Here is a 24,364-nt window from a genome sequence, read left to right as displayed (position 1 = left end):
TTTTTCAAAATGTTTTTTTGTTTCTGAGACTGCAGCTTTCACAGAGTGTCCTCAGGCCTGAAGAAGACTCTTCAAAAAAGGTCTTAGAGTGCACTAAAAATCATGAATTTAATTTAGCTGTGTTTATTTGATCAGTTTCACTTGCCTGCCTTAGGTAGCAATGCTAGTGATGTTTATTTCCCTATGTATTAAAAAAGGCATACACTATCCTGCTAAAAATGGTGCTGCAGCAGCTATTCAATGTCATTTTTGCAGAGTTTCAGTCAGCATTATTAGAAGTGTACTGCCTCATTTGGGGCTTTTGAATTTTAGTTTAAAAAAATATGTAATAAGTAAAGAAGTTAGCTGATTATTGCTTTCATCCAGCTATTCTGCTGGTTACTAAGGTAAATTAATTACTTCCATTGTAGAATTGAGTCATATATGCCTGGGAATAGCATTAATAGGTGATACTTTTATGTTTAGACTTGCATTTCCAACTACTTAGTAAATTAAAGGGTCAAGTAAATTAATTACGCATACATTTTTTTTTTTTTCATAAATGTGGTAAGCCCTGAAGAAACTTTGATTTATTTATTTATTTCTTGTCCAGCCTAATTGTCACATGAAAACCTCGCGTGGCGTTCCCCAGGGGTCAGGTCTTGGTCCCATTTAATTCTCTATCTATACACTGTGTAAGATAATCTGTAAATAATATAGTGTTAATGTTAGTTTTAACTGTTAGGATACTCAACATAAATAACATAAGTTATTTACTTAGCCCGAGTTCTTTTTATTCAGCTGTCCAAATCTGAAGTGTTGCTCGAAGGAAAGAAAAAACCCAAAACATAGAAATCTGTCCTCCAGCATTAGCTAGCCCGCTCACAATCTGGGTATGAGCTTAAACTGACAAAGTCGTACAGCCGTACTTTCTCCAATTAAGAAATGATGCAAAAGATAAAATTATTATATTTTAAGTAAAAGCATATTATTTTTGCTGCTGTGTATCAAACTCGGGTCCGTTTTATTAGTTGATGTGTTTGTCTCTGACAGATTTGATTTGATTTATCAAAAACAGTGCAAAACTGCAGATCTGGAGGTTTTTAGTGCACAGTTGCAGCCTAAAAACTCACTTAAAATACAGCTCTTGCCTTGTCCTGCACTAAAGGCTACAGTTTCATCCACAGTTATTAAAAAAATGCGCTTGGGTTCACTTGGTGGTTTAGCATCCTGGCACAGCATTGGAGCTTACCAAAATCAACAGTGTATTAATTCCCCCTGAACCTGGCTCTTACCGAGGGGTCCACCCCGCACTCGGCCTTGTCAGGCTTCTATAATCCCCTCTCATTAGGCTGGTCCACAGAGGTTAACTGCAAGGCAGGCGCACATAAGACATAACCCTCCTGCTGAAAACATTTTTATCCAAAGGGAACAGATCTATCAAGGCTGATAATCTGAACAAATGAGTCTGAAAGATGGCCAAGGAGAGATTTTATGCTGCACTTATATTTAATGTTTCATCATATTGTCACAAGGGCAGACTAGTCTGTCCCTCTGCCTAGGCCAAAAGAAACACTGCGAGGCCGTGTATCCCTACGTGCCCCTGTGGGGATCCCAAAGTGTTTTAATAATGGTGCTGTTCCCTTCTGCCCTGCCAGGTCAGTTTTTGTTGGAAGAGTCACGGCTGCTTGAGGCAGCAGAGATGGCAAAGACAGCTGCACGACTTGACAGTGGGGAATTTGATGTGGTCTTCAATGCAGCCCACATGCTCAGGTATGTTTTTGATTGGCGTGATTTTTTTTCTCTTTCTTCAGGTTTGATGATTTCCTTAGTGCAAGAGCATGCATAAAGACACTGGATGTATTTTATTCTGCCTAGATGAGATGGGTGGGCCACAGTTTTCTGTGGCTGAGTAGAAAGAAAGCTGTGTATGAGAGAGGGAGGTCTACTGTCTGCACGTTTTATCCAGGGGCTTACACCATTCCTCAGCCTCTGTGATTTACTTGGCTATACTTTGTAATCCTCTTCTCTTGCTGCAGTGCCAGCTCTGGAACTCCTGGTTTATCTTAGTGCGTAGTGTAGCTATATATCTCAGAGTGCTGTCTCTCAAATTACATATACCACTCTGTCTCAGTCTTCCATCACTGGCCGGTGCTCATATTTGAACGCATAATTACAAATTAGTGCAAAGTTCAGCTGTTGAGGCTAAGCAGGGAAGCCCACAAACTGTTGTTTGTGAATGAGAGCCATGTGTGGGATTGTATAAATACAGCTATGTGCCAACTTACTGAATGCTTCCCCCCTCCCCCTGAATAAACCTCCAACTTTATATTACCCAGTGTAGTGATTTCCTTGTTTAATTAGTCACCGTGGGCAACTCTCTGCATATTTGTCAAAACTACGACTGCCAGCTGTAAAGAAAGATAACTCTTGGACAAGTGCTTCGCTTGACTCACCAGAGATCTGCAAAGTTACTGTGCTTAAGAGTACATCAGTGCACTCCCACTCAGCTTTGTTCAGCGTACCTCTGCTGATCGTGTAGTATCTTCACCACCAACAGTTTCAGGCGTAGAGAGCCTCTCCTAGAGTCCAGACTCCTGGCAGCTAAGTGAGCATCAAGCAGCGCTCGGGTTGAACTCATCTCCGCCTGCTTGGCATGGGGTCTCACTCCCTCCACAGCTCTTGTTCTTTATGTGTTTGTCTTGGACGTAGATGTGGAAAGCCCATCGGTTGGTGGGGACACAAGTGAATCTGCACAGGAGAGGGGAAGAGATTAAAAGGGGGAGCAGTAGCTCTCAAATTTGCAAATGTCGTTTATTACCCCTTTGGGCTTTTGGTTTTGACTATTTTGCTTTCAAACTAATAATTTTCATCTGCTTCGTTTTAAGAGTTCTTTTATTTTTTTCACTACGAATGTAGGACAGGAAAAGTTGGGCAATAGTAAGGCCAAGAGGTACATGCTTGTACTTCCCATGAGTATGTCAAATGCCAGTGAAAGTGAAAAATTACACTGTGAAGTCGTAGAGTAGAGTACAATCTGTAGATTTCCAAAGGCAGCCCTGGGAAAAGCAAACATTATAAAACACACAAGCACTTTATCCACACACAGTTTACCTCATACCATAACCCCTTAGTACTGTACGCTGCTATCGTGCCATAATCTTAAGCCGACTATGAGACCAAATGTAAATTTTGTGAAATATTTGATGACTGCAACTAAGTGTTGAAATTGCAGCCCAATGTCAGGCTTACAAGCAGAATTTGTCTTTGTTGTGATCTCGGTTTTTTAGGTGGCATCATTAGACAACAAGATCACTGGTTTTTAATTATGGACAAGAATTTTTTTATTCCTCAAGGTTTTTTAAATTATTTTTTTATTTCATTAATGCCTGTTTTTGTCATCAGCCTCTCTCGCAGTTCCTGTGCTGGTATAGCCTTACAATAGCTCCTATTCCAATGGTTGGCCTTCACTGTCTACAGTGCTCTCACAACCCACAGTCAGACGGCTCTAGGAGGTCCTGTAGCTCTGCTGGTTACAGTGTGGCAGCTTTCCAGTTCTCCTCTCTTAATGTGTTTATAAATGTGATAATGATATTATGGAATTAGATTTGTGCATTTTTCATCTCTGAAGGATCTGCTTTCTAAATATTATGCTGGCAAACAAACATATGGTTGTGGTTGGATACGAAAGCCACATTTATAATCTCAGGACAAATTCAGCAACTCGAGTTGGTGTTTAGATCCCTGTTGGAATGTAAAATGTTTCTTTCTGAAACAAAAAAGGGAGAAACCCAGCCATAGCGTATTCTTCTGTATATCTGAATATGTAAGCAAACACAACGTATAACTTATTTAAGATCCATTTACAACACTTTGGCAGTGTCAGTTGACCCACTGTGGTCACAGACTTGAATATATCAACAACTACCATAAAGTTTTGTACAAACAGTCTTGAGAGGAAGAACAACGACTGACTGGGGGGATTTTTTTTTCTATAGCACCACAATGATCTTCTTATTCACGGTGTAAGCTGAAGTGAACTGGAATGGACTGACACCAAATGATCACTAAACGTGGACACCCGTTAGAACATTAGCATTTAGCTAACACCGGTATGTGGCTAACGTTAGCCTCAGAGAGCTACAAGCTATTTGCATCACATTGTTTTTCTGGAGGCTCTTTTTCTGCTATATAAAATATAAGGTATAGGTATTTTTTCTAACTCTGAATTATAAATCATCTCCTTCATCTGTTAAAATTAAAGGATTAAGATTTCACAAAACCAAACAAAGATGTATACGCAGGTCCAGACTTTTCTCTGGAACTACGCAGATGACGATCTCATAATAAAGCACGACAGCCTAAATGAAAGCATGGCTATAAAAGCTTCGCTTCCCTTGATCATTCTGACTTAAGGGGCTCCACAGCCGGCCGCTGTTGACTCCGTCCTTGACTATGTCAGTGTTAAATTGTTTTTAATTGGGCAATTGTTACCATAAGGGCACAGCCTGAAGCTGTGTGTCATAAAGGTGATTTCTGATATGCCAGAAAGTTAACAACAGGAAGTGTTTTGTGACCGAGGAGCCACCGGTTTATGTGCAGTGGTACAGTGGTTTATGAAAGAAGATGATGCAGCACAGCCATGTTGTAACTGTAGTTTTCGTGTCCTCAGGAACAGTGTGTTTCTGGTTCCAGGGACTCATGCCGACAAGCCATCTGCTCAAAAATCCTTTTTGTCACAATTTGGCATATGCAGCATATTTTGGAGCATTCAGTCTGTACGCTCTGCTGTCCTGTTTTGGTTTTGGGGCTTTTATTGATGGTATGATTACGTTTCTGTTTTAATGGTGTTTGCACAGTTTAACAATCTCAATATCTATCAAGTGTTGCAACCCACATTTTTCCAGACTAAATGTAAACAGATATGTACAGTGAATATTCCAGATGAGCCTCGGTTTCTTGGTATGCAATGAACTAGATGTCCTGACCTCAAGGTTCAATTAGAACAGAAAGTGCTTGCAGTGCACTGCTCAGCACAGATGTTATCGAAAGATGCTATCGAACGAGGAGCCTACAGGCGATTGGATTGGCTTTTCTCATCCCTCATGCTGTTCCTCTGCGTTACTTTCTCACTGACCCTCGAGCGCTAGTAAACACGAGGGGTTCAAGGCCTCATCCGAAGCCAGCAGCAATAAAAATGAGTAATGACCGCCTCTCTGTTTTCCTTTTGCAGACAAGCCAGCCTAAATGAGGCAGCCGAGAAGTATTACGGACAAGCAGCGAGCCTGAGACCCAACGTGAGTAAAACCACAGCTAGCTAATCTTCCCCCGTTACTATTTACTCTGATGGACAATGCGCAATCGCAGTCTGGGTGGCTTTCCAGTATTATTACTCTCTGATCTGCTTTTGCACAACACCATGCATTGTCAATGGAGCTCAGACAGATGAATGCTAGGTTTTTACTATGCCCAGAGATTTGCTTGTCCAACATCCATCACCAACTTCAAAGGAGAGGCCAGGGTAAGCAGAATGAAAAGAATAATGATAATAACACTGAGTCAGGGGACTGTGACGTCTTGAAAATGAATGGGATCCAGTCTTTGAGAGCTCTGACAGGGAGGGTCAAGTTGTTTAAGTGAGGGTCACAGAAGGAGCAAAGTATGTTTGGCATGTGGTCACCCTGTTTATTCCTGCGTCTTGATTAAAAGAAATCAGTTTGGGATTAATGATCAACTATATCTGAACAATGATATACAGACAAAGCAAAGTCTAGTGTTAGGAGCACATAAACCCTGGTATAACACAAACAAATAATGACAAATGGAGCAACCAAAACTTGAGTATAACAGAGGAATTCGGTGTTTTTTCCACACATGACGAAATTCAAAGAGCGTAACTGCTCAGATCCCTGACCGTTCCCATTGATACTTTTTCTGATGTCTAAATAATTACTGTTAACTGCCTCCACCCAAAATGCACAGCCAGCCTTGATTAGATGTTTATAGGCCGCTTATTGTGCTCCACATTGCCGACAATAGACCGAGGTAGAGCTGCTGTGTTTTCCGTGTGCCCAGCTAAGTGAGGAACGAGGAGATGTGAAATACTTGTCTTTAAATAACAATCATAATAATTATACATTTTATAGCTTTTAATGAATCCCGTCGGTATTGTACATCAAATATTGCAGTTTTGATATATGACGGGATGATTTATGAGCATGTTTAAAGCATAACTGGGTTCTGAAAGGTTTAAAGAGTACAAACTCATTATCGATAACACGTCAATTTTGTGATTTAATACATTTGAACAGCAAAACACACATCACCATGGAGTCTCACATCAGGTTCTTGTCATTAATCCATAACAAACTCTTACATACACAACTACAGCCAGTTTGGAGTTAACAAGTTGGCTTCAAACAGTTTGGAGAGTGTATGAAATACACACAACACCACTTCTGTGTCAGTGTTGTTCAGTTCGTCTGTAAATTAAAGTCTCGAGATGTTTGTGTACTCCGTAGTCCTCGTCCACATGCAGTTGCACTGTTTTGCCCCTGTCGGGTCCACTTTTTGGGAAACTTTTTGTTATTTGTGTTGCTTTACAGCTGAGGCATTATTATAATTTAGCATCTTCATCCATCTTCCTTACCTGTATCCTTTGTTCTTTCCAATGTGATTTGACTTAAGCCACATACGCTGTCTATCTTCATTTGTCATTTCATGCTTTACTGCGACTTGACTCTTTGCTCTCCAAAGGCCCTGGTGTTTTATATTAGGCACATATGTCTGCTTGCTTTCAGGGAGAGAGGACACTTCCTTCCATTCGAAGGATTTAATCCTTCAGTCCTACAGTTCCCTCAATCTAGATAAACTAAATCGGGTTGGATGCTTGCTTAGCATCAGTTGCTCTCTATAACCTATGACATCTGCCCTTTCAAAGTTTCCAACTTTATATGGATAGTCTTTGCTTAAATGGCTATTTAAAGTCATTACAGCCAGGTCATTCAACACCTGGTTTTACACTGAACATTCACAACCTCTATAGCATATGTTGCTTTACAGTCTAGGCTAATATGCTCTGCATCTGGACATGCCTCTGCTCCTGCATGCCTATTTCAGCGAGGGTGGGGAGGCAGAGAGGTTACAGAGCAGCAGGAAATGAGAAAAAAATAAAAGCTTTTGACAAGCCAGTGTTCTGCAGTGTGTTGCAAGGGCTAGGAAGAATGCAGAAACGGGGGTATAAATCACAAGCGGCTTAGATATATGAAGAAGGGGGAGAAGCAAAGGCTTTTAGTAGTCTTTAGCTTTGAGTCTGCAGGGTAGACTTAGGAGGGAAACAAAATTCAGGGATTGCTAAGTTGTGCATGGGTGAAAAGAGCAATCTTTGAAGCTATGCTGCAGCTGTGCTAAGAAGAAAACCAGCACTCTGTGGATTTTCTACCCAGGAGTCACTGCACAGTGTTTCACGTGTTACACCACTCATCAGTAAGTGTCCTGGGGAGCGGTAAAAAGTGTGAATACAAGCTTTGTTAGCTTTCTGGAAAACATTTACTTCTACTCTCCAGGATCCATCCATTCAAACCCTGACTTTGACTGGACAGAGTTTGTTTGTTAAACTCTTACTGCCCACCTGCTTCAGTGAACTCACACATGTATTAGAATGAGACAGAGGCAATGACATTTTTTGTTTTTTGTTAACACACAATACATCAATACATTGTGGCTCTGTTTATGTGTCGTCACTGTCACTTTCAACTGTGTCCATCTGTATAAGAAAAAATACTTTGGCTCACAATTTTCTGACTTTTAAAATGCACCAACTTGTAAACTGAAGCCTGGCGGTTATTCTAAGATTTAAACATCCAATGATGGGTCAAAAAGAAGGTAATTTAGAGTGCCTCAGAATTACCCCAGCCATTAAATTCAAGAACCCTGGCTGCTAGCAGAACAAATTTAGTTTAAAACAAGATCCTCTCCAACGAGCTACAGTAGAGGTCTTGGTCGTGTCAGTCCTTCCTTTGGGCCATGCATGTGTTCTATGTTTTACATTTTATGTATGTCTTTTATCCTGTCTTCCTTCTCTCACCCCAACCAGTCGCAGCAGATGGCCCCGCCCCTTCCTGAGCCTGGTTCTGCCAGAGGTTTCTTCCTGTTAAAAGGGAGTTTTTCCTTCCCACTGTCGCCAAAGTGCTTGCTCATAGGGGGTCATATGATTGTTGGGTTTTTCTCTGTATCTATGAAGCGCCTTGAGGCGACTTGTTGTGATTTGGCGCTATATAAATAAAATTGAATTGAATTGACTTGAATGTGTTTACAGCAGAAAATGGTTTTCTCTCAAGGGGACAGTGGTATAATTGGGCTATACTGGTTGAATTCTGCCAAAGAGAAAAACAGTCTCCTTCTCATTAAAATGGAGATCATGCATGGAGCATCACTCATCCTACTCTGGCACTGGAAAAACTGTGAAATGTTTTGTAAGCGAACAGTCCAGCAAACGGCACCGTTCACATAATTCCTCGTAGTTGGGAATATATGAGACAAAGGCTAACACTCTTAGGAGAGCTTCTGTGCTTAAAAGTGTGACACTTAAACTCCAGATTCACATTAATATAAGAATGTAAACTGTCCAGTTATTCATCTGGGGTTGTTTATTTGGAGAGTTACTTATATGTTGATATAGATTCAGTGTCATCTATTCAGTTTTCCTCTATTATGATTTCTCCGTTCGCTCTTTCAACAAGAGAAATACTTTGGGTTACCTAATGGACCCAAATAAATTGTTCACCTCTTTAAATATCATAATCATGCATGTTTTAAGTCAGACGTGCATGTGATGATCGTTATAGTAAAAAAAGTCTCTCTTTTTTTTTTTAACATCCTCGTATCCTAGGAATTACAATTATAGAAATCACAATAGTCCGAAGCAGTAGCCTCACTACACGATTAGACATGTTTTTCACATTTCAAACTGAAATAGTGATCAGATGTGGCCCTTCCCTAGCCCTGGATATCCTCCTGACATGATTGCACCCCAGACACATTTCCTGTAGTTTGGTCCTCATGACTCACTCATTGCACCGCTGATGATTTTGCCCCTCGGCACTAACGGGAATAAACAGTATATTCATCTCAACCCACTTCAAAGTCGCGGTCGCTCCCTCTGACATCTACAGCCACAGACAAGACACAGAGACACGCAAAGCAGCATGGTTACCAAACTCCAAACAGGGTCTGGGTGATCAGACGAACAGAAACCACTGTGTTAAAGCATCATGTGATGAAAAAATTACTTTCTTTATTTAAGCCTCACCTCTGGCATTTTCTCTTGCTTTTGTCATAAGAGACAAGTTACTGTTACTAATTTTTTCCATTTCCATTAAATTATGTACATCCCAAAGTGTGAACAGATGCACTTTATGTGCATTATTTATCAGCCCGTGGATGTAGTAAAATTTGAATTTTTTATTAAAACATGTCTCTAGTTAAAACACTGTCCTTATGTGTATGTTAGCTCCCGTTTGCTATGTCCCAGGCAGCTGTGTTTGTACCAACTACACTAGTTTATAAACTGTTGCATTGTCTTTTAAGCTTAATCTCTGAATCCAATTGGTCTTACCCTAAAATAACTAAGATCGCTCTTTTTTCTTCTTAAATTTCAGTACCCTGCAGCTTTGATGAATCTTGGGGCAATCCTCCACCTCAATGGGAAGCTGCAAGAAGCTGAAGCCAATTACCTCCGAGCACTTCAACTAAAACCAGATGATGCCATCACCCAGTCCAATTTGCGTAAGCTGTGGAACATCATGGAGAAACAGGGCTTGAGGACCACGAGCCCTTGAGCTCAAGAGAACCCGCCTACTCGCCATCTGCACACCAGACCCGGGAAAAGGACAGCCTACACGCTCCTCATTTGCTCCTGTCATCCAGAAAAGATGGAAGAGACTCAGGGAGAATGTTTGCTCAAAGAGGCCGTGACTGTACCACACAGCTCTCCTAGTGACTCCTGAGCTTCGCATACACCTCAGGCTAGGAACTTTCCTCACAATCTTTGCTCACAGTTTGGCAGACGTTATGTGGTATTTGGACTTTTAAGTACTTTTTTCAAAATTAAGGCTTTTTTTTTCTTTATAACAAAAGCACTTGAAGTAAGACCAGGTACATCCTTTAACATTTGAGATGAGTTATACTTAAACTAAGCAATTCTGCTGAAAGGTTTCTCAAAAAGAATTGTTGAACTGGGTAAAATTTAATATTAGAGATAAAAGAGAGGAAAGGATCTCATAACGCTGCACTGGGGGGGAGCGGGTAGTTTCCAACACCATTAAATGAAGTTCTTGGTTTGACCAGATACTCCACTTTGATCATGAAGACAGTATATGGAGAACTAACAACATTCAAAATCACAACTTAAATTTATATCTCAAATCTCCAGCTTGTGTACTGATTCATAGTCTCGGTGATGAAATTTGTTCATTAGAATATACACACTTTGCTATTATTGCAAACCATTTGTAGCACTCTCCTAATATTCGGTGACAACTTGAAAAAGGGAATTGAATTTGTTAGCCATTGCAGCACAACGGTAGCCTCTGCAAATGTTCCGCTTTGCAAAACCCAGCATATTTTGGCAGGTAAGCTCAAAAAGTGAAGAAAAATTTGCAGTGTAATGACTTAAAAGGTGTAATATCTTTTTCATGAGTGTAGCAGGAAGTGTTTTTATCATTACAGATCTTCTCTGCATTGGTTAAGAAGTCACCATGGCAGTTAAGAAACTATACATAGAAATGTTAAGCTACCTTCCTGTGGAAGTAACAGACAAAAAATAGGTAGGTACTGTAGATTCAGGTACACCGCCTTGCTACATGCCCGAAGCTTTTATAGAAGAGTGTGTGAGGACCTTAAGCAGATGAAGGAGTTCTTCTAACCAAATACAAAAACTATGCTGATGCACACCTTTTAACCACAGAACAGTGCACAGTCATGGTGCATTTGAGGGAAATATTTTAATGCCTTTATGTTGATATAAGTAAGTTTAGTGTGTGTGTGTGTGTGTGTATAAATTAATTCTAATATATACCTACATAGTGTATAGTATCAAAAAAATCACCGAAAGCAGCAAAAAAGTAGCCAGACACAAATTTGACTCTGCGTTACTGAGCAAGTTTGGCTTTTTACATTATTACAGTATTTCTCACATTGTCAGTCTTTCAGTCTCATTTGTACATATTCTGTGTAATTTGTTTGTTTTGTTTATTGTCAGCAAGTGAAACAGCACCTTCCCAGAGGTATCAGCATGTACCATATTTGGAATAATTTGTTTGCTATTGGTCACAAACCTCTCAGCTATCCGTGTCCTTTGTTTATTTCATTTTAAGTTATTGCTTTGTGTTAACTAGCAGCAGAACCAGCTGGTACTGTGTTTTTAGATGTAAAAAGAAGGAAACGACAGCTGTTATGTTTACTCCTGTGGTCATTATGGAGTAAATACCCAGTTATGTGGCCCGTCGTGGGTAAATACAGAGCAGCGTCTACAATGAATGGTAACGTTTTTTTGCGTTTATGTCATTTGTTACAGTCATAATGCTATAACACCGTTCTGTTTTTAACTATGATGAAGATTCACAGTTCACATTAATTCCTAGCACCGTATGTCACACACATCAGACATATCGTGTTATTATCACATGTATATACAAAGTGTTTATGAAGAAACACTGTCAACTTGTTTTAATGAAGGTGTTTGAGAAAAAAAATGTTTCACTCTGTGTCTCTGCTCAGGGATCTCAAGCGGTGGGCTATTGCAGAAACTTGTTCACGGAGCGTTTACTAAATTAAAATTTATTTTTGAAAGTTGTTGTATTTGTATAAATTATCGAGCTTTGTAGCCCCATTTTTTCTCCTTTTTGTATTATAAAATGAACAATGTGCCAGAGTAGACCTTTCTTCCCAGTGGTGTTTCTCTTTGTTTTGGTTGTTTGTCTGCTTATTTGTTTGTTTGTTTTTCCACAATAAATTGATGGTGTTCTGCTTTGACGAGTGCCTGTGCAGCCATTATTGCTGATAGTGTAGGTCACAGATTGATATTAAGGTTTTGCCAGTCACACTTTGGAGCAACAGCTCGAGTTTTACATCAAATTTCCGTTGTATTAAGCGTTAATGGGGTGATCTTCCATGCTGTGGAACAGCTTTTACAGGGTATATAAAGTTGCCCCCTGTAAATTTGCTAAAATGTGTCATAAAATCAACTCAAATGAATTTCCTCTGCTTTGATCTTTGTACAACAAAGGAGACATGTAAATATTGCCATATGGAAGGGGAAGCAGTGTGGAGCCACATATGGTCGGTGTGTTTCGATTCCACCCGTCCCACAATTCAGACCCCGTTGACAAGTAAAGGGCCCTTCCCTGTGAACGAAGCAGTCTGCCTTGTGATGTTTCTCACATGTTCTGCTTGGAAGGTCTGCGTCCATGAACCGAGCTCACCATGGTGCCCAGATTTCCTTATCGAGCTGGAATGCATGGGCACTGCTTGCACTCACAGTCCAGTTTGGCTCTTCTTCTCATAACACAGGTGCGCTTCACTTAATCTCTGCATCAAATAGAGAAAGTTGACAGTTTGTTGGGTTGTGGAGTAACGCCGCAAATGCGACGTAGTTTTATTTATTGCTATATGAAACAGTAGGCATTTGACTGCCTTCCCATAGCATTCTAACTGTGAAATTACACATCAGTTCACATAGTTACCATTCCCTAAAATAGGGAATGTCATGTTTCCAGTAGAGTCTGCAACCAGACAAGCAGATTTTTATGCAGTTATTAAAACAAGGCAAACATGAACTTCTGATCATACCACTGGTAATAAGGAAAGGGAATAATAATAAAAAAGGGGAGGCATGGTGGCGCGGTGATTAGCACTGTCGCCTCACACCTGGCCAGGGTGTGTACACGTTCTCCCCCGTGTTTGCGTGGGTTCTCTCCGAGACGTGCACTTAGTGTAGTTAGATTAATTAGTAATTCTATATTGTCCATAGGTGTGAATGTGGGTCTGTCTCTATGTTTTAGCCCTGTGACAGACTGGCGACCTGTCCAGGGTGTAGCTGTGGTAGCTGGGAAAGGCTCCACCCACCACGATCCTGACAAGGATAAGCAGATGGAAAAAAGGGAAATGGACAGATTATGACTAGGCACTGAATTTTCAGGAGGTTTGAACAAGTGAGCTGACTAAAGTAAATAATGTTTAATAATTGTTTAAATCTGCTTATTAATTATTTCATGCCATTTTTTTTAGTCATAGCTGTTTTTGTCTCAAAATACTTAAGAGTAAACATGCACATGTAGGAAAGATGTAAAAGTCTAGAGTTAAAGCAGGTTAACACATGTTCACTGCAGTAATGCACCTGAATCCAGGTTGTGCACCTGCACTGTACAATACTCTCCTCGCTTGTCTGTTAGTGTTGCCAAAACACTTAAGCTAGTGTTCCTAAAATGAGGTAAGAAGACACACAGTGAGCACATAACTTTGGATTTCTGTGTCAGTGGCCTTTAAGCAGACAGTAGTGTTTCTGGGTTCTCGTCTGCCTTTAAAGCTCTCAACACGTGGGTGTTTATGCAAGCACATAATACTGCGAGTTCTCATTAGTACTTCGCAGCTTGGATGACTGTGGTACCAACAAGGCCAAATCACTGACAATGTCATTATGTGGTGCAGAAACCCTGCAAATTGATTTCAATGAAGAGTTTTAGACTGATATAAAGTGACATGGCCGTACCATAAATTATACAGAACTATATATTATATATATATTATATTTCATGCTAAAAGCGACATTTCTTTAACAATGTATGTCAGAATTGCTTTTATATTTAATTAGACGTAAAAATGGTTTCCCTGCTTCTTTTATACGCTCCACATTTCTCTCATTGTAAGAGATAAAGCATTGTCTGAAGCCAGGCCCCAAGGAAATCAGAGTCATATGACTTCTGCTCTTATGACTTTAGTGTGCTTCATTGCTTGATATGACCTCTTGCACTCTCCAACTGTTCAAACTGGGAGAAAGGAATTCATTTTATTATGCTGTGATCTGGAAAATCTGCCTGCTGTTATCAAGCAAACATTTCGTGGTATGTGCCGATGGACTATCGCTACTTTGATCTCAAGCACCTGAGCCAGGCGCTCACAGCACCCGACCAAGCTTGTTTGGAGTGGTTCACTGTGCGTGATGCAGAGAAGTCTTCACCTCTGGACCCAATACCCACTGTTATTATTTGATAGAAGAGGCATTAGGATGAAGCTCCTCCATGAGATCTAGATTTTGCCTCATATTATTGAAGCGTTTTGATGTCCAGAAAGGAAATTGTCTTTCTTTGGCATTTTACAGCACATGTTGTACTGCAGCTGTTTATACAGGAGCTACTGTTCCTAAATGCAAAGAGGTAAAGTATGCAGATTCCTTTTAAAAACTTCTTTACCTGAGTTTTTATAATTTGTAGAACAAAAGCAGTTAATAAAGTCTATCCATCCATCCATTCGCTACCGCTTATCCTTTTCAGGGTCGCGGGGGGCGCTGGAGCCAATCCCAGCTGTCATAGGGCGAGAGGCGGGGTACACCCTGGACAGGTCGCCAGTCTGTCGCAGGGCTAACACACAAGGACAGACAACCATTCACACTCACATTCACACCTAGTGGCAATTTGGATTATCCAATTAACCTATCCCCACAAACTGCATGTCTTTGGACGGTGGGAGGAAGCCGGAGTACCCGGAGGGAACCCACGCAGACACGGGGAGAACATGCAAACTCCACACAGAAAGACCCCGGCCTGATGGTGAAATTGAACTCAGGACCTTCTTGCTGTGTGGCAACAGTGCTAACCACCGTGCCACCGTGCTGCCTAATTGTCAGTCTAAGTCTAATTGTCACTAAAACCACCATTTTTCTGGCTTTTGCATTCTGCTGATATAATGATTACAGCATATGCACAGCCATACAGAGAACCCAGCATGTCTGTAGACTCTGTCGGCTGTAGTTTTATTTACCGTATTTTTCGGACCATAAGGCTCACCAGATTATAAGGTGCATTAAGCAAAACAAAACAGTCAGATAAGTCAAACTTTACTCAACTCATTCTTCTTCCTTCCTCCACTTCCATGCCATTGATTCATTAATGCCGAATTCTCTGTCAGCTGCTCGATCCGGTGGTTAAGTGATGACGTGACGAATCCTACTTCCGGGCCTAAAGTAGTCTGCGTTTAATATGGCTTTTGTATTGTTAACATGTTTAATGTTATGTATTTTCTTCTATTTAATCTCAAAAAGCTCCTAAAACAGTCAGTGATCACTGTTGACCTCCCTCGGCTTTTATTACCGCTAATCATTTATTTAAGCTCAGTTTTTAAAACCTTAGGATGTAACTACAGCCCAGCCCATGCAGCAGTATATGAATGACTAACCTCGTATTGTGGATGGATTATCTCAGCTGTTCTCCTGGCTGAAGTTTGGTCCTTTTACAGCATCCTGCCATGCGATTACATTTGTTCCTGACCACCGAGAACACTCACGTTAACTTTTATCGAGTGGAAAAAAAGTTAGCTTGTTTATATTATGCTAACATAGCTGTGTCGCTAGCGGTCACGTAGCGCATCATTATATACCAGCTAGCCAAACTTCAGTAACCCTACAAACGTCACTGCTGTTTAGTTTTCTGTCTTCATTTATATTGGAAGTGATAACAGAGCTGTACGTTTTAATTTGTTTCCAAAACCCCGCAGTCAGGACATGCTATATTGTATTTAGATAGAAGCTAGCGAGCTAACTTCCTGCTAACTTCTAACTCCGTTAAATGTCATAAATTCCGTTTTCATGGATGCCTGGATGTTAAACTCAATTGTTACACCTGGTAGAGCAGGACGCTGATCATTTTATTAAAGATGAAAGACTTTAGACAGTTTTTCAACTCTCAGTAATGCCATAGTGATCGTTTGATATATGGACCCGCAGCGGAGTTTAGGCCCAGACACGGCTAGTGATGTCAGACTTAACGACCGGATTCCCATGTTGTTGCAGTATATTAATGACTAACCTCGTATTGTGGATGAATTATCTCAGTTGTTCTTCTGACTGAAGTTTGGTCCGTTTACAGCATCCTGCCATGCGATTGCATTTGTCTATAACCACCAGAAACCCTCACGTTAACTTTTATCGAGTGTAAAAAAGTTAGCGTTCATCCTCCAACTTCTCTGTGTTTATGCTATACTAACATAGCTGTGTCACTAGCGATAACATAGCACATCATTATATTAATTTTATATTATTGTTAATAATAAATTAATTAAAGCAACAAAACAACCTGAAGAGCCGGTTCGGAGCCGAAAGAGCCGGCTCTTTTTAGTGAGCCGAGCCGAAAGAGCCGGTTCTCTAAAAAGAGCAGGAAATCCCATCACTACTGCAGTGTTCGTTTGACTTTGGGACCTGAAGAGATGGAGTTTAGGACCCAGATTACTCCGCGAGGCTCCTGATTATGTTCCAACAATCCATCAAGCGGTAGCTTACCAAAGTTGTACCAAAACATTTTTGACAGTTTTGAGCGGCGTGTACCACATAAAATCGGTTTGAGGTCAGTAAGCACAACCAGGATTCATACACAAGGCGCACTGTCGATTTTTGAGAAAATTTAAGGATTTTAAGTGCGCCTTATAGTGCAGAAAATACAATACTTGGTTTTTCTCTAATGTGTCCAGAAAGCACCAAGTGAGCAGACCATGAGTGCACAGCATGCTCGAAGACGTATATTAATCAGCGATGATTTGTTCTTTTCTCTTTGCCACATAAGAACATAATTCTATAAAACATTCAATTAATATTCTCCTCACACAACATTGCAAGTTTGTCCCCAAACTATTCTTTCTCATGAATCCCGACTACATTCATTTAGTATTAAATGACAAAACATTCATCAAAGTGACACTGTCAAATCCTTCACTTTTAGGATTTCATGCATGTTTGCGTGCAGTGTAATAATACCCAAGTGGAATGAGTTTTTGATGTTATCATTGAAATTAGCGTACAGAGTGCTCTGTCACACCGCAGGAAATGAGCACATCGGGTGGTTCTCTGTCGTCCACGCCATAAATCTTCTTTTCAACACTTACAGCACTTGACATTCGGCTTTAGCTTTCACACAAGCATACTGACAAGGCACTATGAGACTATGTGTTATTAAAAGTTTAAAACTGAGGTTGCTGATGCGTGTGATTCCCACAACTCAGATTTAAAGTTTCAGTGCCACGTCTCACACAATCCTCCAAAACCCTAAGGAGTTGTAACTAATAACTGATTGTTGTTGATCCACTCAAACAGGGCATACACTTTATCCCTGTAGATACCAGCTACTGCAGCGAACACACATTCACGCCTGCGTGTACACGATCTTGCATGGCTAGTTATGTGTGCTTGTGCAGGTGGACATGGTTTGCAGAAAAAAGGAGTCTGAGACACAACCCAGATCCCCATCTCCCGCAAATGGCCACCTCTGAAGACATACAGAGAGCTATCAACAAAGAAATCCCAGAGGCTTTCTAAACTCACACATCTCAGGAAACGGTATCGTTTTTTTATTTCTACACTGACACAATGTACTTTGTCTTACTTCTTCCCCAAATGCTCAAGCTGGAATAATACCATTTTTTTGTAGAGCTCTACTATGACCGCACAAATGTGTGCGTGTGTTGTCTGTGTTGAGGCGAAGGAGGAAGCAGGTGCGGTCTGTGCATATCGAGATGTCAAGATTGATTAGTTCCAGAGAAAGAGACAAGATGGGAAGATCCAGTAGTGTATTGTCAAAACAACAGGCTCTTCCCCACACAGCTGGATTTCCACTCAGACCGTCACATGTACGGCTCACAGGCTTAGAGGAAAGGACTCCGTGGGATAATATTTATCGGTGAGTGGTGTGTGAGCCAGTGTGGGCTCTAAACTCATTGCTGTGCAGCAGCATGATAAAAAGAAATTACTCATCTGACCCGGGTGATTCCATGCTGATAGCTATAGCGGCGGTCCTCGGTCGCTTAAACCAACAGCGCTACTAATCTACTGCAGCGCTCGTGAGATAGGAGATCAATAGGTTAACAAAACTGGGAAGATTCTGTTTTATTGACTGTTTTCTTTTCTGTAATGCATTACAAAACACTTTCATTACTTGATTCTTGGCACAAGTTTAATTTAGAGTCAATTACAAAAGGGTCCACTGTTGATACTGTACCTTTGAAGAAAAGGCTGCAGATCCAAATGTGCAAGCTTGCCTTATCATGCATTTTCTTTTTGGGTACTTTTGTCACAGTTATGTCATACATGTAACTTCCCTTTCTGCTCTTCCATAGTTGAATAAGGATGCTGTATGGAGGCAGTACTATTTTCAGTGACAGATGAGATTCTGTTCAGAAGGGTGTAACAGAACACGATGACTCTTAATAACTATTGTGAATTGTTTCTGGAAGGATATTCAGAGTCACATGTCTTTCTGCTGTATTAACTGTCAGCCAGTTCACCACAAACATCACATTTAATTGCAGTGATTTGGAAGCCAGTTTGACGTCTTTATGCTCACATCCAATCTGAATGCAGATGTGTTTCTTATTTATGCCACTGCTGCTGCTGCCAGAAGCTCTTTACTTTGGCTTTTGCTTATATACACCCTAGACGTTGTTTATTCTACCTAATATCAACTGAGAGGTGATTTGCAAGTTATTATTTTTCTTACATTCTGCTGCACATTCTGCAGGATAAGTCCAAATGTATTGTATCTTCATTTGCCATCATTTGCGTTTGTGTCAAAACACATTGTAGTAATTTGCACTGACAGGTGATAGTTTTGTGTATTCATAGATAAAAAGTGGTGTCTTTCTTCCGGCTCAGCAGCCCATCAGAACAAACTAAGTAATATTAATAGAGTTTCAGAATGCAGCTTGAGTCTTAATTTAGTGATTTTCTTGCACTCAGTCATTCTGCTATGCCTTTGTCTTTTCACTTCATTACTTCATTGTTATTTCCAACCCTGCCAATACCCTTGAGCTGCTTTCCTTCCAGTAAGATCATCTGATCTTAATTACTTTCCATCTCACCTGTTTCCACCTAATCAGCCTCAATATATTTACTAGCTCCTCTTAACTAATGTTTTGCCAGATTGGCTTTATTCTTCTGTCATTGTTTTCTTGTTCCAAGTCTCTTTATTTGTGCATATTTTATTTAAATCTGCCTGCCAACCTGCAACTAGTCTTATGCGTCATCCTTTTGTATCTGACTGCCTTAGCATCGTGCATTTCTGTCCAGTATCTGAGTCATGAAACAGAAGTTCTTTCACCGAGTGATTCATGACGCAAATGGCTAAGCCTCTACAACTGGGCAGGTCTCCCATCTGTCTAGCGTAGTGTAGCCTTGTCACTGGAGTACAGCCACCTCACTTAAACAAAGGCTCCACTGATCTCCTGATTTCTCCTTCCTCCATTACATAATGTGGTCCTAATGAATCAAACATTACAAGGTAATCACAGTATATAAACACCAATAAACACCCACTTGGTGACTGTCAATGGAGAATCTGTAACTTTCAGTCACAGCTATGTTTTTTTACGTTTTAAGCTGTTGGTGGAAAGCTAGTTTGAGATTCAAATACTTCTAATTGCTGATGGGAGTCAGCTGTACAAAAAAAGGTGGCACCTGAGGCAGGAGAGACAGCAGGACACACCCACACAAGGGCAACTACAGGAGGAGGCCCTGCTAGGGCCGTAACAATCTTAGACGAAGTGTACCTTATTATCTGAAAAGCAAAAACATAGTTTTCTTATGCTGAACAACAAATCATAAAGCACATTTTCATCCCCTGAAGTTTGGGTATTTATAATAATCGCCGTTGACAGGACACTTACAATTATATGTCGCAGTTTATCTCCAGAAGCTTCTGCCAACATGACGTATGCTTTTGAGACAGGCTCTGGGATGAAGTGGAGCGTTACCAGATGACTGGGAAATGAAATGAAATGGTGAGGGATGCTGCCAAGAAGGTGTTTGGTGTATTCTCTGGCCAAAGCAAAGATGACAGGTGGACATAGCGATGGAATGACAAAATACAGGAAAGCACTCAAAGGAAGAGGATGATAAAGAAAAAGTTTGATAGTCAGGGAGATGAAGAAAGTAGACAGGAGTACTGGAAGCTGGACATACAGCAAACAGAGCGGTGGCAAAGGAAAAGGCTCATAATGAGTTGTATGCAAGACCGGACACTAAGGAAGGAGAAACAGGCTTGAATTAATTAGCTAGAAGGAGAGATCGCAATGGAAAGGATGAGCAGCAGGATAGGGTGATTAAGGATAGAGATGGAAATGTAATCATGAGTGAAGAGAATGTGTTCAGAACATGGAAAGAGTATGTTGGAGAAGAGAACAGAACAGATGGAGGAAAATTAGTGAATTAGTAAGTGCAGAGGCAGAGAATTAGTAAGAAAGAAGTGAGGCCAACCACGAAGAACATGAAGAGTGGAAAGGTGACTGGTTTGTCTGTGAGAGAGGGCAATGAACTTTTTAGACTGTTTCATGCACTCATCAAAAGTGAGAGGATGCCTAAGAAAGAAAAGTTTTCAAGAACAAGGGTGCTGTGAGAAGCTGTAGTAACTGTTACTACTGGTATGACTTCATGCCAAGAAAGTGCACTACAGATGAAATGTTTGGTTTGAGAGTGTCGATGGAGATGCACGGAGAAGGTCGGAAGAAGCTTTATTGTGCCTTTGTACAAGGGGTCTGCAGCCATAGAGCTTTGACCTCAGACCTCAATGAGCTAATAAAAAGCTTTAATAGTTTTTTTTTTTTTTTTCAGTTGTGCGGTTTCTCATTTTATTAGCTCATATTGTAGATATACTTGACAAGTGAATTAATTAGATATGTTGGGCAGTAGAAACTGGCTTCCTTCCTCTGCAGTTTACTGCAGCCATACTTTAAGCAACACAGCACAGCAATCATTCTCTCACTTAAATAATTACCCTCATGATTCTGTCTTCCCTTCTGCTGAAGTCTATTACTGTGCTTGCAAATCCATGCATGTGTACTCTAAAATGTTGACTTGCAAACTGAATTGAGGTCTTGGTTTCTGTGCTCTCTCTCTCTATATATATATATATATATTTTTATCAATGTAATTCTTTAGTGTTCTTAGTATTTTTTGCAAAAGTGCCATCAGTCAGCTGTTTCGTGGCTGGACCCCCTTAGAGTAGAGTTGCCCAGCTTATTTATCCTTAGTGCAGTGGAAATGGCTGATTAGGTTCCTCAGAGACCCATTATAGCAGGCAACCTGTCACACTCAGCCACTGCCACCATTCATCATGCAAATTTAGAACACGGACACTACACTCAAGTCTGCTATGGTCTGCTTTATTATACCCGGATGTCAAAAACCAGTAAAAAAGAGTATACTGCTAACAACTCTGGACACTTCCTTCAAAAAACACCCATAATAAGAGAAATGGGACACCAGTGGGTCAATGTCAAAGCAGCAACAGGTTTCATATCAATAGGGTTTGGTTAGGCAGCTTTGACACCCTCCTTAGTGCTGCCCTGTATCCCTTCTCTTTGCAGTAGCTGACCCAGGGAGCTTGGTCTTGGACAGATGACTGGCCGCTATGTGTTATTCTACACTCGACTGGTGAAGGAGGTAATTTGCAAATAGGCTTCAGGACGCTAAGCACTGGGGTTCCAGTCTAGAGGCCTCCTGACAGATCTGATATGAATTCCAATGGAAAACCTCTCAAAGTTGCGGTTTGGACATCTACCAGTGGGCCTGCCTGAGCTCCAGAAAAATCCAGGGGTCTGTTAATTCTGATACAAACAATATGTTTCCCTTTTCTGATACACTTTTAACATGAAATTCTCACGTGTTGATGATTATGACTATTTACCACTGGAACTTAAAATCAGTGACACTAACCACCAACTTGGACGTTAAAACATTTGAGAAGAAAACACTACAAATACCTTTCCTGCAGCAGATTCGCTTGTGTAATTGTTTTGACCACCATTGTTTCTCTTGAAAACTTGGAATCTGCTTATCACAGAGTCTCCATGAAGCATTTGGACCTTTAAACGTTTGAGCATGAAGAAACCATTACAGTTAATATTTGAGCCAATGAAGAGTAACCCGATTTACATGCAAAACCACATTTCACTTCCCTGTTTGCTGAGATTACACCTGATTCACATCAGTTAGCTTCACACACATGCAGCCTCTTTTCTCACATGGAAAGGTCAAAAAACTGAACATCGGATCTTTTTTGCTACATGACTGATTGTAATTGTTGCCTTTGATTGTGTGATATTTACCATTCACAGCCATGCAAGTAGTTTGATGTTAATCATGAGAGTACTACTGCATCTGTTGTCAAACCAGTCAAACACAAGATACCAAATGCAAAAGCTGTAGATTGTGGTCATTTACAGCATGAGCGCAAGACTGATGAGGCGGTGCCTTGTAAACACCGTCCAAGTTTTGTGAAAAATGCCTGTTGCATATTGAATGGGGTTGAAATAATAAGATCCAATGTGGGGTCCAGCTGTCTGCTGTCATGAGACACCAGAAAAACACTTTTTCTTCTTTTGAGTAATGTCATATTTTCCTCTCCTAAAGTCAGATGTTGTGTACAGTAACAATTTTTCATTTATAATATCAGTCATGACATGGATGGATTTGATGTGTTATTCCATGCTGGAGGAAAGACTTAAAAGGGTGCCGTGGAAGCAATCAGAAGATGTTTGGTAAAATAATATTTGCTTATTTGTTTTGGACCTGAGACAACTGGTGGTTCACTTCTTACCATCATTGACATTAAGGCTGTCAGCAGCTTTACAGGCACTTGAATTCAACAAAAAGTCTCAAGCCTAGATTACACTCAGATAGCCGAGTAGTTATTGCTGTTATGTTTCCTTGATGCCTGCTTGTCCACTGCCAAGGTAGCATGCATAGTTGGTGCATTGTAATGTAAATTTACCACAGACCAGGTAGGTATGTACACATCCACACAAACAGTCTCGTGATGAAATTTACATCACTGAGACCCGAGTAGAACCTACTGGAATCATAGACATGAAAAGTATAATCCCTTTTTTATATGAACAAACTTTAAGAATGTATAACAATATCTTACATGTTGCATATTATAGAAGTGCAATGATTTAATACACAGGCAATTAAACTGTTCTTGGTTAGAAGTCACCTTTATAATATTCTTATTTGTGGTGCAACATACACTACAAGAGGTAATTACAATCTTTTCTGGTAAAATTATTTCTAAAGAATTAACTGCATGGATTTAGATTAAGTCAGCTTACCAGGAACCTTAAAAAGCAAATTTCTATGACTACACACACTTGTAAATGGATTACATCCATGTGTCCTAGGAAATGCCTGTATCTGTCAAAACTGCTGATGGCCAGTACCAAAACTGAACCCAAGAGCAGAGAACCCAGAGTGGAGGCAGCAGAGAGTTTCAACAACCTTTATTTTACTAGATGCAAACACAATGATAACATGAACTGACACAATGTGGCATTGGACGTGATGATAACTTGGCGTGGGCCAGGAAGGGGCACAGGAGCGAATCAGGTAATGTCTAGTGGTCACACTGAAGAGAGAGGAGGTGTTAGCGTGGAAGTGGCTATTGAGTCCAGGAGAAGGTAAGTATAACTAGATTGATGGCTTACTTGCAGACAGAGTGAGATGAGCTTTGATGAGAAGGAGATGTGAGTCCGGGTAAGTTCCACAAGTTCCAGCAAACAGTGGTAGCAGGAGGGCAGGCAGGTGAGGCACTGAGAGATTTCCAAAGGGAGGTGGTGAGATGATCCAGAAGTCCAAGAGCTGAGCTAGAGCCTGAGGTATGAGTCGTGGTGAATCCAGGAAACTAGCACAAGAAAACCAGGTGAGTACAATAGTTAGCGATGAGACTACAACTCGTTAGAGCCAGTTACCAACGTTAGGTAGTTGACAAACTGGCGGTGAGGGAAGGTCAACGTGCCGCTTAAATCTCTCAGGCCTGATTGCCTTAAACCAGCTCCAGGTGTGGAGAGCAGGTGACTCAGGAGCCTAGTGGAATTTTCCAGCCACTCAGCCGGACTGTGACAATATCTTGGTAGATCACCTTGAAAATGGCCTGTTTTTATAACTTTGTATTTTGTGACAAAGTGTTGTCTGAATAATGATGAGTCCAGTTACATTTTTCTGGGAAATTCAGTTGTGTTTTAAACCAGTTAATAGGATTTTAAAATTGAATCCTGCTTTAATAGGATTTTCTAGGGGCACATACTGCTGGCCCTAAATTGAAAACTGATTTGATGTTTTACAACTTTGTAGTTT

At 40.6% G+C, this 24,364-nt stretch overlaps 1 protein-coding gene across 1 annotated transcript in view; it reads left to right on the top strand.

Moving 5' to 3' along the window:
• The window catches only part of tmtc2b (transmembrane O-mannosyltransferase targeting cadherins 2b), an 85,557-nt gene extending 73,545 nt beyond the window's left edge, over window positions 1–12,012 (top strand). The window contains exons 10-12 of the mRNA XM_084932808.1: window positions 1,638–1,752; window positions 5,213–5,276; window positions 9,639–12,012. Of these exons, the coding sequence (XP_084788934.1) occupies window positions 1,638–1,752; window positions 5,213–5,276; window positions 9,639–9,818 (359 nt within the window). The 3' untranslated portion in view covers window positions 9,819–12,012. The remainder of the gene's footprint in view (window positions 1–1,637; window positions 1,753–5,212; window positions 5,277–9,638) is intronic.
• The last annotated feature ends 12,352 nt before the right edge of the window (window positions 12,013–24,364 follow it).

The sequence above is a fragment of the Perissodus microlepis genome, chromosome 7, assembly GCF_051167445.1.
Source record: "Perissodus microlepis isolate ML-2025 ecotype Zambia chromosome 7, ASM5116744v1, whole genome shotgun sequence".
Lineage (NCBI taxonomy): Eukaryota > Metazoa > Chordata > Actinopteri > Cichliformes > Cichlidae > Perissodus > Perissodus microlepis.
This window is presented reverse-complemented; position numbering and strand designations above follow the sequence as displayed.